This window comes from Epinephelus moara, chromosome 14 (genome assembly GCF_006386435.1).
Source record: "Epinephelus moara isolate mb chromosome 14, YSFRI_EMoa_1.0, whole genome shotgun sequence".
Lineage (NCBI taxonomy): Eukaryota > Metazoa > Chordata > Actinopteri > Perciformes > Serranidae > Epinephelus > Epinephelus moara.
In genome coordinates this window covers 34,405,332-34,421,819 of record NC_065519.1, presented here as the reverse complement: position 1 = coordinate 34,421,819, position 16,488 = coordinate 34,405,332, and the positions used below count along the sequence as shown (strand labels likewise).

Sequence of the window (16,488 nt, the reverse complement as noted above, 5' to 3'; positions counted from 1 at the left end):
CAACCCCTCCCACCTTCCCTAAAGTATAACCGCAACTGGCAGCGTATCCTGCCAACATTAAAGGATGGCTTTTTACGTTAGCGTCTGACCTCGCAAGTCACTGCCCAAGCACCAGATTTCGACGACTTTGGAGTAAGACCGACTTAAATCACCATGCAGAAGGAAGCGTGCATCTACTCAAGGACCACAGGCTTCTGCTTGTGACAGTGCGAGATGTAAACTTAAAGGGCGTGCACTTCAGCTGAGTTCTGACAATAGCTAGCTCAGTGGTGCTAGATGAGCTAGCAATAGATGGACACTTCCTTCTGCGCCGTGATACAGTTGGCGGGCATAGTTCAGCATAAAGCAAATAGTTCCTACATGAAACTGCTCAAAACAAGGTCTGTGGATTATCTTGAGTAACAGGGTCATGATTTCTGGAGGAGTTTTTCAAAATTATGTTTTGGGTGTGTTGAGCACCACAAGCCGAGTGCCATCTAGTTCTATTATATTAGAGAGACAGCAGACATCTCTACGCTGATATCTCCAACACTCGGCAACTAACACCAAAACAATCTAGACTGATAAATAGCACTACAGGTAAGAGGACAAATCTGTTTTTTTTTATTTTGGGGTGAACTGTCCTTTTAGCAAACATTCTTGAATGCCTGTTTATACCTTTGAGTGCAGTTTGACAGTACTCTGACACAAATACTATCTTATTTTGTGTTATGGATGTTAGGATGTCCATGGAATCAGTACCAGCTTTGCTCAGGGAAATCCAAAGGTCTAATAGTTTGTTCTTGTTAGCCTAATGTTAAAATCTTTTCTTAACATTCTACAAAGTCATAACATCAATAACATCCTTATTAGGCGTTTGAAATTCATATGGCAGCATATTGCTGCACATGACAAATAAAATTCTGTTTAATTTCTCGCTATACTGAGAACATTTTATCATTTTTACAAGATCCGTCAAGACTTATACAAGATATTTTTTATAGCAAAATGTCACCATCTTGTTATATCATTGCGTGTAGTCTGCACCAGCAGACAAGAAAAGTTTCCAATAAAAACTGAATTGTTTGGTATCTAGTAACGACGAAAAATATTTAATAGCATGAAAATTATCTTGTTAACATGAAAAGGATCATATTAAGACCTGACATGGAATACTGTAAGGAGGAATAATATTGTGTGTGTGTTACAACAGTGTACCTTTGTTTACTGCGTGCGTCAGACACTGAATGTAAAAGCAAGCAATGAAATCAAATGAGCTGGAGCAAGTTCTCCTTGTGACTCAGACAAGTATGAGTAAAATCTGTCATTGGGACCCAATCCAATAACAATTTGACAAAACTAAAGGCAAAGTATATCACAGATATGAAGCTTATTGTGATTCATCAGTTATCTCGAGCATGTTTGGAGTCTCTGGAATTTGAAGTGGTACATGTACAAGTACCTGCCTGGAAGACAGAAACAACTACAGTATGGTATGCTTTAGAAATGGTATTAATGTTAAGTATACAGTGTTCATGATTTGTAGTAAAATGGCTAATTTATGCAGAAACACATGTATAGTAATTTAAATGCTAAATGCAGCTGCCTGACTCCACAGACCATTGGTTCCACACCTGAGATTTGATGATTTGATTATGATTACTGAGACAGGAGGGAAGAAAAATATTGTTCTGCTACTCAACTTTAGATTTTCTTCCAGGTTATTCTACATTCCATGCTTAGTTTTTGTAAAATCCTGGTGAGATTTACCTCTTCAGGCCTTGATCAGTTATTCAAATGAAACAATCTCAGAAGTTTAGAGGAGAAAATTACACTTTGGCTGAATAAATTCAACGAGCAGACTGAGAGAAATAGAAACAGGCGGATAGACAGGCTGAAAAAACAAGGAGGCGAGAATAGATGTGTGTGTGTGTGTGTGTGTGTGTGTGTGTGTGTGTGTGTGTGTGAAGTTTCATTCAGACATAGAAAGGAACAGTGTGTGCCACGAGGTGAGGTGTTGAGATGAAAGAGGAAGAAGAAGAAAAAAAAAAACCTCCTCTGAAGTCTCCCGTCTTCCCATCCTGCCCTGAGAGCATCCTGCTCGTCTGGCCCCGAAGCAGAAGGACAGACAATGAAATGAGGTAGGACCAGAGGAAGTCCTGACTGCTTCGGGCGTTTGTTCCCGCCAAGTTTATTCCGTTCCACTTTTCTTTGGAAGTACGTTGCTTTTGGCTTTTATCCTTCCCTTCTCTTTTCCTCTGCTCTCCCCTCTTTTTCCTCAGTACCTTTCTCCTCTCCTGCATCCTCCTCTCCTCTCTTCCTGCACTGTGACATTTAGACGCCTCCCGCCAAAAAGGCTTTCTTTGCTCTCATTCTTTATTTTCAATTCTATCACCCTCACTCTCATTCTCTGGCAGTCTCCGCTGTCAACATTAGCATTAAGCCAGCATTAGCCCTCTGCTGTGCGCTCTCTTTCTGGCCCCCATTTTCCAGCTCAGCATCTGGGCTCAGATAATACAGAAACACCGTCACCTTATCTCCTCAGAAATGACACACTGGGCTCACGCCGTGTCAAACGGCGCTTCGTCCTGCTCCTATCTGATCCCCAGACGGAAAATAAAAAACTGCCCTGCTGAGCCCTGAGTGTAAGACACAGCCCCGGATCTTTAATGGAATGTGTGTGTGTGTGTGGGTGTGTGAGTGTGTGTGTACGTGTGGTGTGCGCAGCTCAAATCTCCCTATCTTTGTCAGTTCTCACTGCCAGCATTAGTATAATGAAGGAAGCACAGAGATAATCTGTCAGTGGATTTTGTTGTGACTGCAGCAGGAGGCCAAAGTCTTACAAAGGTGAAGTGAGTACAGAGTCATGTCAGGCTGCAGTGTCAAATCAGGGGATGCTTGTAACTTCCTTTCATTTTAAATAGAGCGCCCTGCTCAACCAAACCAAAAACTCACCAGAATGCACCAGTTGATCTCACAGCGTTTCATTGTTTGGCATTTGGGTGACAGAATATACAATATGAATCAGGGTGTCTACAGGTACCGGAAACTTTAATGCTTTTTAAAAACCTTTTCAAGATAGTTTTTAAACCAAATGTAGCAAATCAACGAAATACAGACTGATTTTTGGACAAATCATCTTTTTGTTTTTCAAGCATTGCAGGTATGAAGGTAAGTAGTATATATGTGGTCCCGTGCAGATGTAGATTTTACGTAGGAATATGGTTATTAGAGTGAGACAGGTTGAACTACATTTGCCAACAGGTGAGTGCAAGTATAAAGTAAAGTTCAGTGGTGCGTTAAAAGACTTGTAACATCAGAAAGAGCTCGACTAATTTCGACAAAAAGAAATTAAATAAGATAAATTTGTTTGTGGCAATTACAAATTTAAGTCTAAGACTATTTAACGACCTAATATTTATCAAACTGAATTTCAGGACTTTCTAAGGACCTGCAGACACCCTGGAATTATTAAGCCTTCCTTCCCCTCCTACCTGCGAGCACAGGTCCTGGGGCTTCCCCCCCATGCCGTGGGGCATCTCCCGGCAGCGCGTGGACAGGTTGAGGATGGCCGTGGCTGCCATGTGGGCGGCCTCCATGTCGTGACTGTAGTCGAAGCTGCTCTTGCTGCAGGTGCTGCTGGCGCTGCTGCCCCCGCCCCCTCTGCCTCCTCCTGCGCCCCCTCCTCCACCCCCACAGCTCAGGCTGCTGCTGCTACTGCTGGGAGCGTAGGTGCTGGTGGTGCTGCTGGCCGAGCTGGAGTTCTTGCAGTAACGTTTGGCTGTGAGTCGCGGTAAAGAAATTCAAAATGAAAAAAAAAAAAAAAAAAAAAAAAAAGGCTTCTTGCATTTTGATAAATACTTGCATTGATGTATTATATAGATTTAGGTGCCTTAAAAGGCAGGTATATTGTTTTTCCATTCATAAAGGTGAATAAATTATCTAGGTGGGTTTATCCATCAGTATATCTCTGATGAAGTGTGTTCATGTTGGTGTATGTCAGAAGTTAACCTGTAAACCTGCGCCAAAGTCTGCAGATCATGAACTAATTTAAGAAGATGACCGCCTTCTCCACCAAACTTTTATGGTTTTTAGATGCATAAAACATAAGCCTTGGAAAAAAGTCTATCAGATTTGGTATTTTAATTTATACTGTTTAAATTTAAAATAAAACACCACATTAAAAGATTCTACAAAATATTTCTGCTTGATACGCTTGATACAGCTCAATGGAATTTTTTCATAATCTTGCGATGAACAGTAAATTCACGATAGGAGAAATGAAAAAGTTGACATGGGAATGTCTGGGGGAAATAAATGTAGCCAATTTTAACTTGCAGTGATGTAGTACCGTCATATCCTTTGGGGGAGCTGTCTCTTTGTCCGTGAACTTTGGGTGCGATGGCCCGTTTCCCATACACTTGGTGGTTGTTACTGCCGTCGAAGGCGCTGTAGTCGAAGCTGGTCTTGGAGTACTTCTCCAGCTCCTTGGCCAGGTTGGAGCGGGGCGTGCTGGTGGAAACATTGTTCTTGTAACCATACTGTGGATAGTCCAGTTGTTTGACAAAGCACATAGGCCTGGAAAATAAATGACGAGGGGGTGGAAGTTGGACCGAGGCACTCAACATTGCCCAGGGGAAGGAGAGGGAACTTGGGGTTTGGTTAAAAAATGGGCAGATGCAAGGAAGGGGCAGACTGTTATGGTAATACTCCAGGATTAGAATATGGAGGATGATGCTGGTGGATGGTAAAGGTGGGGTGATTTAGGGTGTGGGGTGTCCTTTTTATACACCATGGCATGGATGTTTTCTTCCTCTTGCTTTACAAAAAAAATAAAAAAAACATAAAAACCCTGCTACAAGTGTTTTTCATGCCTGGTCAATAAAAACAGTCAAAATTGAATTTCCGCGTTTCTTTTATTACACTTGGATACTTTTGATGTGCTTTTATCATTTGATATGCATTTACATCCTCAATCTAAGCCCAGGAAGAAATGAAATGTAAGATCGTGTGCTGTTGATGTTCCGTTTAGATATAAATATAAATTTTACTATTACTTATGACTTTTCATCATAGCATTTTCATGACTATCAAAGAAACCCTCATTCAAAAAGCTCTGCCTTCGCCATGATAAATGAGGCCAATTTTGTTAGAATCTAATAAAACGATTTGCCTTCAATAGTGAGCACAGAAATGAACATGCAGTCTCTTGGAAGTATTCTCAGGGGACAAAAGAACATAAACATAAAACAAAAAGGGGAGACTTAAAATCTCAATCGCTTCACAAAATGCAGGAGAACAAAAGAACCTTCCAACATGACTGAATAGCAGTTCTCTACATAGTAAGTATTACATCGCATTACAGCCAGTACACCTTAATATAAAATACACATTTGCATGCCTTTTAGTGTCTGACCTATTTTATATCCAACACCTTGTGACAGCAGACAACATATTGATTGATTATGCACTAGGAGCTGGCTGTAGAACAAAATGTACCTATGCTATGTGCTTTCCATCCCATATTTTGGCTACGTTCAACCAACCTAAATGGCAGAAAATGTTGGCATTGAACACTTTTGCAAACCATGGATATGTTAAAATTTCAAATGTAGTGGATATTTTGAACCTTCACATTTCTTGACATTTCAATTTTCATTTTTTGATGTTGTGACAACTGTGGTTAAAGTGTGGTTAGATTTAGGCACAAAAAAGACTTTGCTAGGGTTAGGAAAAAAAAAATTCACGTTTTGGCTTGAAATGCCCAGTTTGGTGGCTACAAACAAGGCTGGAAATGTCCCCACGTTTTGTCAAAAAATACCTGATTTGGTTTCCAAAAACATGTCTGAAACTGTCCTAATGTGTTGTTAAAAATACCCAGTTTTGTCGCCAAAAACACAGCTGGAGATGTCCTGACATCTAGTTACAAAGCACCTGGATGTCGCCAAAACATGGCTGGAAATGCCTAGACGTCTAGTTAAAAAATAACTGGTTTGGTCGCCAAAAACATGGCCAAAAAATGCCTGGACGTCTCATGAAAACAATACCTGTTATTGTCACCAAAAACACTGCTGGAAATGTGTCTAGTCTCGAACAGTGGTCAGCTGCTTGGCAGCTATCTCGCCTAGGCCTGTTGCCACCCACTATCCCCTCCCCCCTTCTGGTAAGAAACTCAGCTCATATGAATGTAATCTGAACTATATTACTTTAGAAATGTTGATATGACATAAAATAACAAATGTAACATATGTGGTTTGTAGAAATGTATGATGCCAACATTTTATACCGGCAATTGTGCTGCTCCAACAGAGAATTTCAACATTTATGATATATGTGAAAGTGAAGAGTGAATACTACCTTAAGACTCGGTCAGAGGCCTGGTTGGACTTGGGGCCGTCGCAGCCCTGGTGCTTCTCCTGGGCTTTGGCCAGCTTCTCAGCTGCAGCAATGGGACATCCTGACAGACTGAAATGAGAAAGCCACTTAAGTTGCATTTTGGAACTTGAATCTGAGACACATTTTGATAAGTGAAAATGTTACACTGAATGCACATTGCACATAATGTTAAATGTCTACACATTTGAAAATACTTGACTATAGTTCATAAAGTATTCGTTTGAAATACAAACATTTCAATTACAATTGGCAACAGCCTGCATGTTTCTGGTTGAATGGCTTGAAATAATTCTTTGAATAGATATTCTCACTTGGACAAATGTACATAAAAAAAATTGTTTCCTTCAAACACATGCTGACAAGACATACACTCACATACACTTGGGATCTACATCACCTTCAACATGCTCCAATAGCATCTATGGCTGTAAAACTTCCTCCTGACAACTAACTGACCAAATGTGACAAAAGTTCATGTTGTTATCCTTAACCCCTATTATACTCCATCCAGTCTGTCAACTGTGGTGTGCCGGGCCGCGGTGAAAAAATTATCTTTGACAATGGCCTGAAGCCAGTATAGAGTTGTGTTCATGAGCACCTGTCATCAGATGTGCATGACTGTGTGCAGGTATAAGAGTGTGTATCAGGGTGGGAAGTGTGCGGCAGTACGGAGGTTTATATCAGCTCTTTCTAGTAAAAGTGAAAGTTTGTCCATATGCGTGCCTATTTTGCGCTGCAGCCGTGTCACTGAGCACAGCATGGAGGCATTCTGGTCCTCCCAGGTCTGCACCTCTCCTGTCACCCTGGCTGAGTGGCAGAAAGGTGCTAATGGCTGCTGCTATGCCCGACTCCCTGAGCATCTGCTGTGGGTGACACTCCTCTTTCACTGTCACCTCGCCCCGTCTGACAGCACTGGCAATGGCGCCCTGCTATTTCAGTTTCTCCCTCCAAACCTGCACCTGATAGATGCCATTTTTTCACCATGAGCTGATAAATGATTTATGCCATGGAAGGTGTGAATTGCTGCATTCTAATCAGACTCAGTTAAACCACAGGATTGTTGAGCAGCTGAACTACTTTAATTATTCCGTTATACCAAAAATTGTAAGACTAAACGTATCCACACACACACACACACAAATAATGTGTTGCAAAGACAAAAAGAATGGGTTTGAGAATAACTAAACAAAAAGATGAGGATGACAAAAATTATTTCAGAATACATCATTAAAAAAAAGTCCCACAGTGAAAAACGGAGGATGCAACATGGACAGTGCCAGTTTCACATGGGCAGGCTGTCACTTACCTTCTGTGGGAGTTTCTGTTGCTATTGACATGGCCACGTCCCGTGCAGCCAGGCGTAGGACACTTAAGAACATTCTCATACATAGCCACAACTTCACGCAGACAGGAGATAGGAGTGAAAGACAGGGAAGGTTAGGAGCCCCTTACAATCGCGCACGAGCTCTATTAGTGTGTGAGGAGCTTGGCATTATAAACATCATTAAGAAATGAGCCTGTGTGAACCCAAATGACCTCTTCTTCATTTTAATGAACACTAGTTTGAGAGGGCAGGCAAGGTTTCCCACCATATTGCTTCCACTTATCCAGCCTTTCAAATTAGTATTCATGGAATAGGGACAGTCATGAATAAAAAGATGTCATTTAAGTTTAACAGGACAAAGCCAGCAAGAGGCAGAAATGGAAGGAAATTTTGGGCATGCAGAGAGCAGAGCAACCAACAGCTAGCAATCATGCAAAACACAAGCCTTGAAATCAATGGAAGAAGCAGACACATGGAATACAGCTCCTTGATAGAGTGTGCTTTGTTATCATCCCTGCGTTGTTAGGGTAGAGAGCTCGGTCTTCAATACCATTTACCATTAAAACAGTCCATAACTGTCTCAGATCCCCTCGGCAACCAGCCAATTAGATTAATGATCTATGGATGTCCGAGAGGAGCCGTTGGAGCACCGCAGGCACAGGCGCGGGGAAGGGTTGTCTCGAAATCAGTGGCGCGCAGGGCCAAACCCCATCGGCACCAGCTTCATCATTATCACCCCCTTAAACCTTAACCCCTCATCATCCTCCTTCCCTCACATACTAATTGGCTTTCGGTGCAGGTAATTGGACAAAGCCTGCCACCTCAACATGCCACAAGCCAATACATTATGCATATCCCAGTTTTGCCCTGCCCTCTGCAAAGACACAGTTAGAATGGCAAGACATTAAAGCACTGGGCCTGATTCAGTGGGCACACATAGAACTACAGGGATGCTGAAAAAAAGAATAATACAAGGCAGCAAACAGGAAGAAATATGGCTCTGAACGCCTTGCATGTTACAAAGGTAATTCACTTTAAAGACAAAAACAAAGACTCCCATGTGAGCTGATTAAATATTTTAGCATTCTACAGAAAAGAGCCACAATGAGCAAACAGGAATGGGAATTAATGAATTTGAGATATAATTTAATCGTCATTTTTCACATTTCCCAAGGAACAGTCTGGTTGCACTGTGTGATTTCCCAATTAAATGAAGCCACTGCATTAATAATACATCGTCCATTCAGTACAGCAAATGTGTTAATAGGGGAGAGAGACTTGCCCATAGCTGAATCCTTCCCACAGGCAGCTACATGTGTGACATGTACTCATCTTTACCTTTAAAGTTCCTCTCCGGGCACTGACTAAACCCCTAAAAACTCATCTCTGTTCATCAAAATTACACATTTAGAAGTTTTTTTTTCCATGAATAAAAACCCCTTAATGCCTTAAAATGACTAAGATGTATCTCTACACCTTTTCCTCATTTAGTATGTGCAAATCTATGAATACAAATTAGCCCCGCCCCTCAGCCGCTGGCCTGCAGCTCGGGCGTACCTGCTCACCTTCGACTCTGCTCATCAAACACACAAACCTCTGCTTGTAGACGGTAAAAGATAACATAAGTCTTCAGCTTGACCACATTATCAAACTGCTAATAACGTGTTGCTAACATCAGATAAACCTTGTTCCTGATCACCACCTCTGACAAGTTGAAACTGAGCAAAAAATGCCGATACACAACCTGTCTTCTCCTGATTCCTCTTGTTTGCAGTAATGTTACAGGATTGGTTTCAGTTTCTGAGACTGTCATTGGAACACTGCAGTTCAGAGGTGAAAACACTCAGCCATGGTGTTGACTGCTTGTGTTGCTTCTGATATGTCTTGTAGCAGGGGTGTAATTTACAGGGGGGACACAGGGGACATGCCCCCTGCACTTTTTTCAGAAGTAAGTGTTGGACCCCTCTACTTTTCAGTCTGAAAACTAACGTTATATTAAAAAGAAAACTCAAGAGAAACTCACTAGTGTGTATAATTCTGAAGCTGTTGAAGTTGGAATTGTGTTTATATGCTGTAGCAAATTACTTTGAGACTGAATAGATTAGTAAGAATGACTTACAAAATAAGAATTTCCCAAATTTGTGTAAAATCTTTTAAAGTGTTAACAGCATCTTTTAAGTGGAACTTAGAGCGTGTAATCAAAACATTGTGAGGGTAAATACATTTTGAAATCTTGAGCTCCCTCTGGGTTTTTCTTTTTAATATATTAAAAAAGTTTATTTTTGCCTACTTTGTAACATATCAATGTGAAAACATGCATTTTGCTCCTCACTTTACACATTTTTCTTTCATGCACCATATTTATTGTTTTTGTGCGAAGTTTCTTTATCAATGTGATGGCCTGAACTGTTATATATTACCTCAAAAAGTGTTTCATGGTCGTGTGTTGTTCTAACCAAGTGGCAACCTCCTAGCCTGGAAATCCAGACCCAAATCTAGAAAGATTTAGGGTCTGGCCATGAGTAATTAAAATGGCCCAACTCGAGGGGCGGCACCAAGCACGCATTTGTAAATATCACTGCACGCAATTGGATAACACTACAGCCAATCAGAACAATACACGGGGTGACGTATACGCTTAGCTACCAGCGGAGCTCAATCAGAACAATACACGGGGTGACGTATACGCTTAGCTACCAGCGGAGCTAACTGGTCGATTAGACTCTTGCCGTATCCGGTCGGCAAAACAGCAAAAACGTCCTTCTTGCAAAGGAAAGACTCGAGCACCGTCTTCTGTTCCTCTTTTAGAGAAAAAGCCAAGTCTAACTCGTTCATTGTAGTGCCCAAAGCCGTTTCAAACAACTGTTGTTCATCCGTAGCCATCTTGCAATGTTTACTGACTGATTCCGGACTTCGTCGTCACAGCGCTGTCGTCATCTGTTTAGCTCGCCTCTGGCCCGCCTGTATCAGATGCACCGATGTGATTGGTGCAGCTCGGTTTCATGGGCATAGGTAATGAGCATCATTACTGATTGCCAGAGTGACTTGCTGAGCAAATTCAAATTGTGCTCTCGCGAGAACTCTGGATTTCCAGGGTAGCAACCTCCAAGGCTGAAAAACGAAGCCAATGCGGAAGTGCCAAAAACTGCAGTTCATCAAATGGCCACTTGAGGCTGGCTTCAAAATAGAGTAAATCCCCATAGACCCCTATGTTAAAATGCCAAACTTCAAAGCAGAAATAAATGTTCACAGTGTGATACACGAAACAGTTTTCACCCCTATAGCTAATTTTAACATTCATGACAACTGTACTGGGGGGTGAATTTTCATATAACTCACGCCTTTATATTTTATTAAGGCTCAAAGTTACGTATATTTAAGGGTATGACCGCTTAAGTGACAGACTGTCTGTGAGGTACCGCTACGGTCTGTGAGTCAGATCCCCCCCTCGCTCCTCCACAGCTTCAACCTCTTGTCCAAGCATAGTCACCAAAACCAAGACGGTGATGGCCAAACTGCTGAACTTGAGGCTTCCAAACGGCAGACCACAAACCAATGGGGGCTGTCATCGTAGCTTTGTCCATTATTTCAAACAGTCTATTTTCTGAAAAACGAATGCACTTTTGAGGATTTGTGCCTTTACAGCCCCCCCCCCCCCCCCCCACCTTTGAAATCTAAGTTCTATTAAAAAAAACCCACACCATACAGACATGCTAACGAGGTTAAAAACCTGATTTTGGATGGAGGGCATCTTTGAAGTGGTAAAGCAAGGAGTCTGCATGAGACTATTGACCACATATTGACAGAAACCTAGTGACTGGTCGCTACATGGCTGATAATGCAGAGACCCAGTGATAACTGAAGCCATCTAAAGCAGGTCACCTTTTTACAGCAACAAGGTGTGTGTGTGTGTGTGTGTGTGTGTGTGTGTGTGTTTCACTCTCAAGTATCCTTTTAAAGTCAGGGAAGAAGAACTGAAGATGATGCCACAAAGATCAAGAAGAGAACTTTCTGTGATCCAAAGCATCCTGTGCAGTATTAGTGGTATCAGTTCCCAAAAAAAGTCAGCCCGATCAACACAAGTGAGGAACAAGAGGAGGAACACAGACATCATATTCCCAAATCTCCAGTGACAATCAATTCAAGCCCATTCCAAATTCCATTTTGGGGCTCTTGATCCCAGTCAAGGTCAACAGCTCTGAGTCATTTCAGATTTCTGGGAGACAAGTACAGCTCAGGTTAGGGACCTTTATGCGAGCGGCGCTCCGCAGAATAAGAGTCATCTGTGACACTGCTGGTCTTTACAAGCCTCGCTTTAATGGTAACTAATTTCTTTGCCATTATTAAAACCCTCTTTTATTTTGATTGCAGTCTGGGTCATGACAGATCATAACTTGATTTTCATGCTGCAGTTAATGAAACATGTAAAGGGGCTTTTATTGAGAAGTTTGCACAAGGTGAATGAGACTAAATAGCTGGGGTGAAATCTCGAAAGGAAAACTCACTATTCATTCAAGGCTAATGTTTATTGCCACTTCACTTGATCCGTGGCTCCGAGATATGATACAGCCTTTCCATTCAACTAACTTAATTGAGTAAGGAATATAAATAAATGAATGGAGTTCATGGCATGGATGAGTGAGGCAGGCTCAGTATTATCAAGGTCTGTGAGCATTCTCAACTTTTTGCGAAAAATTGAAATGTTAAGACTCAATTAACTTTAAAACGCTACGCAAATTAATGAAATACAAAAACATGACATTTAACCTTTTCTTATCAGTCACACATTCAACAATAAATCGTGCTGTGAAGAAGCATGCAGCCCATATATCCCCTACAATGATGAAGCCAACAACAGTGGATGGGATTATCATATGCTCTCAATCACTGTCAGTCAATCTAGTGGAAGAGAAAGTCTCATGCAGTCAAGTAAGCCACAGATTGACAGCTCTTGACCATCCCATCAATTGCTGCATTGCCACTATTTGTGCATCACCAAGGCGTCACTCCCCACCTTGTTACCACGGCACACTAGGCAGGCAATCGACAAGCATAACCATGGCCCCATGCAAAAGGTCACAAGAGAAGTGCAGCTGTGACCTGTCTGACCCTCATTGTACCCCCCGCTGAAATATCAAACACAGTCCCAAGACAGCAAGTACACAGCACATAAAACGAGCCAGACACAGCAGTGATCACGGGAAACATGCCGATTCCTGAACATCAAAGAGCACGGAGGCCACAGGTTGGGTAAATGAGCCGAACCAGTGTTTAGGCTGGTGTGTGGCTGAAGTGCTTACTTTCTGGTGGCACCCTGTCTTTGTGCGGACAGCCGGACAGACTCCGATGGTGGGGGTAGAGGCCCGTAACGTGGCCCGTGCCGTCACAGCCTGGTGTCGGACATCGACTTTCCTTCTTGTCTGCACGTGAAGCATCTGCGAGCAGAAAGTCATATTGAGGTGATGGCACATGACAAAAGAACACATAAGCTCATGTGAGGCTGGCATTGTGGCAGCTGCAAACATCAGAGCTATAAGTTGCACAGAAACATATCTCCCAGATGTCACGTAAGTTTTAAGGGAGTTAAAATGCCATATGTGAATAATAGAAAGTATATGACATGTTGAAAGCTGAACACAGGATGTTGACTGTGGGTATAAACCAGGCAACACCGAATGGCACCAGGCTTTGAAGCCAATCTGACAAAGTGACCAAACCGTGCAATTACAATTTTTGGGCCTGTCATGTGATGCCATTTGGCCCAAAAATAATTTTTACCTCAGACTTTCATTGTGAAAGAGATGCCTGTAAAACCCCCACGAAACGACTCATTTCACTTTCATAATTTGATCTATTTGGTCTGCTAACATTTTGAAAGTCTTGAAAAGTTGCGCAATCGAATCACTTTATCCCCATTCAAGTTAGTGGAAGACTTGTAGGAGTCTCCATGCCTGCTCCATGGACCCAAAGACACGGAAGCAGAGTGGAAGATCTGCGTGGTTTTACACACAGAGGAACTTTCATAGCAATGAACGGGGCCCTGCCTCCGATGCTGTATCCATTTCTCTTTATACACCTTTGGTATAAGCCTGCCATGGCCACCTATTTCAGAGAGACTTCACCTTCCCTTCCGCTATCTCCCGACACTATCTTGTAAAGGCACTGTTACTGTGCACTGGGCTTAGCGTCGCCCTTGACAATTGTGATTGGTTTAAATAAATGCAAAAACATCCCAGAGTGTTTTTTTCCCTTGGTACATTATTATCATGGGTTCAGCCAGACCTTTTCCTAGTAGTCTCCAACGCAAAGATCAAGAGTGGAGTTAGATTTGATGTGCTAGACTGCTGACAGGATATGAACAGGGGCCAAAGCTGTTGCCCTAACACCAGAACAGCAATAAAAAAAAAGGTTTACTAAGAGGTATAAATCTTATTTTTTAGGATTGATAAGGCAGTGCTCTGAGATGATACATGATTAAATATATAAGTATCGCCATCAATGAAAACGAAATGTGAGCTTTCCGCTTGTAGCTATTAACATCACTATTTCCTGTACTTGACTATCATTAATCTTGGAAGCATGATTTCATGATGATGTGTTATCTTCTGGATTGATATGAATATGTAAAATGCAGGGAATAGTATTTTTGGTTGTTTTTCAGTTTAGCTGAGGAACTTCTGACTTTATGTGCCCCCGCACTTCTGAAACCAAATCTACACCCTTGACTATTGCAACCAAAAACATTTGAATTTTAAGTGGATTTTATTTCTTATTCATGGCCCATTATTTATTGCTGTGCTTATTTGAAGTAATGGAGTGAAGACTGACAAGGACAAAGATGCAATAATTGGCTTGCTGACAGATCTTTTGATCATGAAGTTTGTTTACTGTAATGAAATTGTGAGGATTTGTGAAATATTACAACTCTCGTGTTAGTGACCTTCAACAAAAAGCGCTTCATCTTTCAGTTTAGATTCAATTAAGAATTTATCACGCTTCTCTTCATTAAAACCACTTGTGCCTTTGCATGACAGTTTGTTGAGCTGAGTGTGACAATGGGGGTTCAAAAAGCACACACACAAACACACACAGACACACACCGGAGAAGATTGTCTTTCCCCTCCCAAAACCTGGTTCTCCTATTTCTTTGAAACCCAGATCAGATATAGTTACCACCAAAAAGCAGCGATGCCAAGCTGTGCCAACTGGCATCATTGCTGCAAATGTAACCGTCCACCTTTAAAACACTTTGACTCTCAAACAAGGTCAATGACTCTCCTTACAGCCAACATGAAATGTCTCTTGCAGGATGCAGTTTACATCAACATTTTAAATAAAAATTAGGAACATTTACGCCGCAAAAATAGCCTTTAATGTCTTTTCACAGCAGAGCTACAGGAGTATAGTGTTGTATCAGACTGTATAATCAATTTGGAGCCATGTGAGTGACAGAAACTGTTATCTAGAGCAAGTATTAACAAAGTAGTCAGAGGAGCAGCTATTATCTCATGCCACAGAAAGACAGACCACTGATTAAAGTTTTACAGGCCTGTGTAACTAAGTAGCTCCACCTAAGGCTCTTACTGACGAGCCAAAATAAACCAGAGGTTGTGGAGTGCGAGCAAAGAGGAGAACAATCAGGTGAAAGAGATAGGAGGGTTGAGAAAGGACAAAGCTGAGAGGTGGCAAGGAGCACACCTACTCATACAATTGAGTCACCACATGAAATCCATGTCTCATTCATCAGAAAAAAGCACCTCATTATCCACTGTGGCTATCATCTATCTATGTCATGTTAGGGGCATATGAGTTTGGTACAATATTGCTATGTCATGTCTGGCTCTTCTGTCTGGCACCAGTGCAATAAAGCCAGGGAAATTTCATGTTGATAACGAACTTGGTCTGCATGTAAAATGTGGCTTCTTAATAATGGCTTCTTTTGGGGCAGATTATTACATTGACTGTTAGTGTTTGAACAGTATGTTGGAAATAATTCTCCATTTCCACACATATGTGATGCCTGCCACGCTTCTATAGCACAGACTGGAAGCAGCCAAGTGGAAGGCATATTAGAAAGCAGGGGATATTGATTGTGGCTGGGGACGGTCTGCGCTTTGCATAGCAAATGGCCCCCATTACCATACCATCTCTGGATAATTAATGTGCAGTCAGTTGGCCTGCCGTTCGTTATCGGTCATTCTGATACTGTTCAATTTTCATCTCAGCCTCATGCTTCTCTTAGGGAGCGGGGCTGTTCTGTGAAACACCCCCCAATCCTGGTTCCCCCCTCCCTCTCCATGCTCTGTTTTATGAATCACACAGGAACCCTGGTCAACGAGTGTCTGCTACTATCTTGCCTGAGGAAAGATGTTATCGTGACGCAACTGTCTTGCGTCCTCTCATTATTCCAACATTAGCCAGACACAGGGGCCAGGGAAGGCTTTCGAAATTAACATTTGTGTGGCATTTAAGTCGCAATATATACCTGCTGGGAGTTGTGTGGCATTTAAGGTGTAATATAACCCTGCTGTGAATTAGCATGCTCCTATTTGTTGGTCTCATCTGATATCTTCCTTATGGGGGGAAATTATTTAACCTAACTAAGTCTGAATATTGTTGCAGTCAAGGATATGATGAGAGAAATAATTAAGAGTTAAACAAGGGAGCTTGAAATCAAACCACTGTAAATGCCACTGCAATGTCTGCGTAACTGCAACTGTATCCTGTATGTATATACAAGCAGACACTGTATAACAATTACCACTGACGGAATACTGCAGTATCTGTAC

At 41.8% G+C, this 16,488-nt stretch overlaps 1 protein-coding gene across 1 annotated transcript in view; it reads right to left on the bottom strand.

Moving 5' to 3' along the window:
• Positions 1–16,488, bottom strand: part of LOC126401427 (myelin transcription factor 1-like protein) — a 123,419-nt gene that overhangs the window by 21,524 nt on the left and 85,407 nt on the right. Inside the window, exons 7-11 of the mRNA XM_050062668.1 lie at positions 13,000–13,134; positions 7,682–7,772; positions 6,337–6,444; positions 4,331–4,557; positions 3,474–3,760 (exon numbers count right to left, since the gene is read on the bottom strand). Of these exons, the coding sequence (XP_049918625.1) occupies positions 3,474–3,760; positions 4,331–4,557; positions 6,337–6,444; positions 7,682–7,772; positions 13,000–13,134 (848 nt within the window). The remainder of the gene's footprint in view (positions 1–3,473; positions 3,761–4,330; positions 4,558–6,336; positions 6,445–7,681; positions 7,773–12,999; positions 13,135–16,488) is intronic.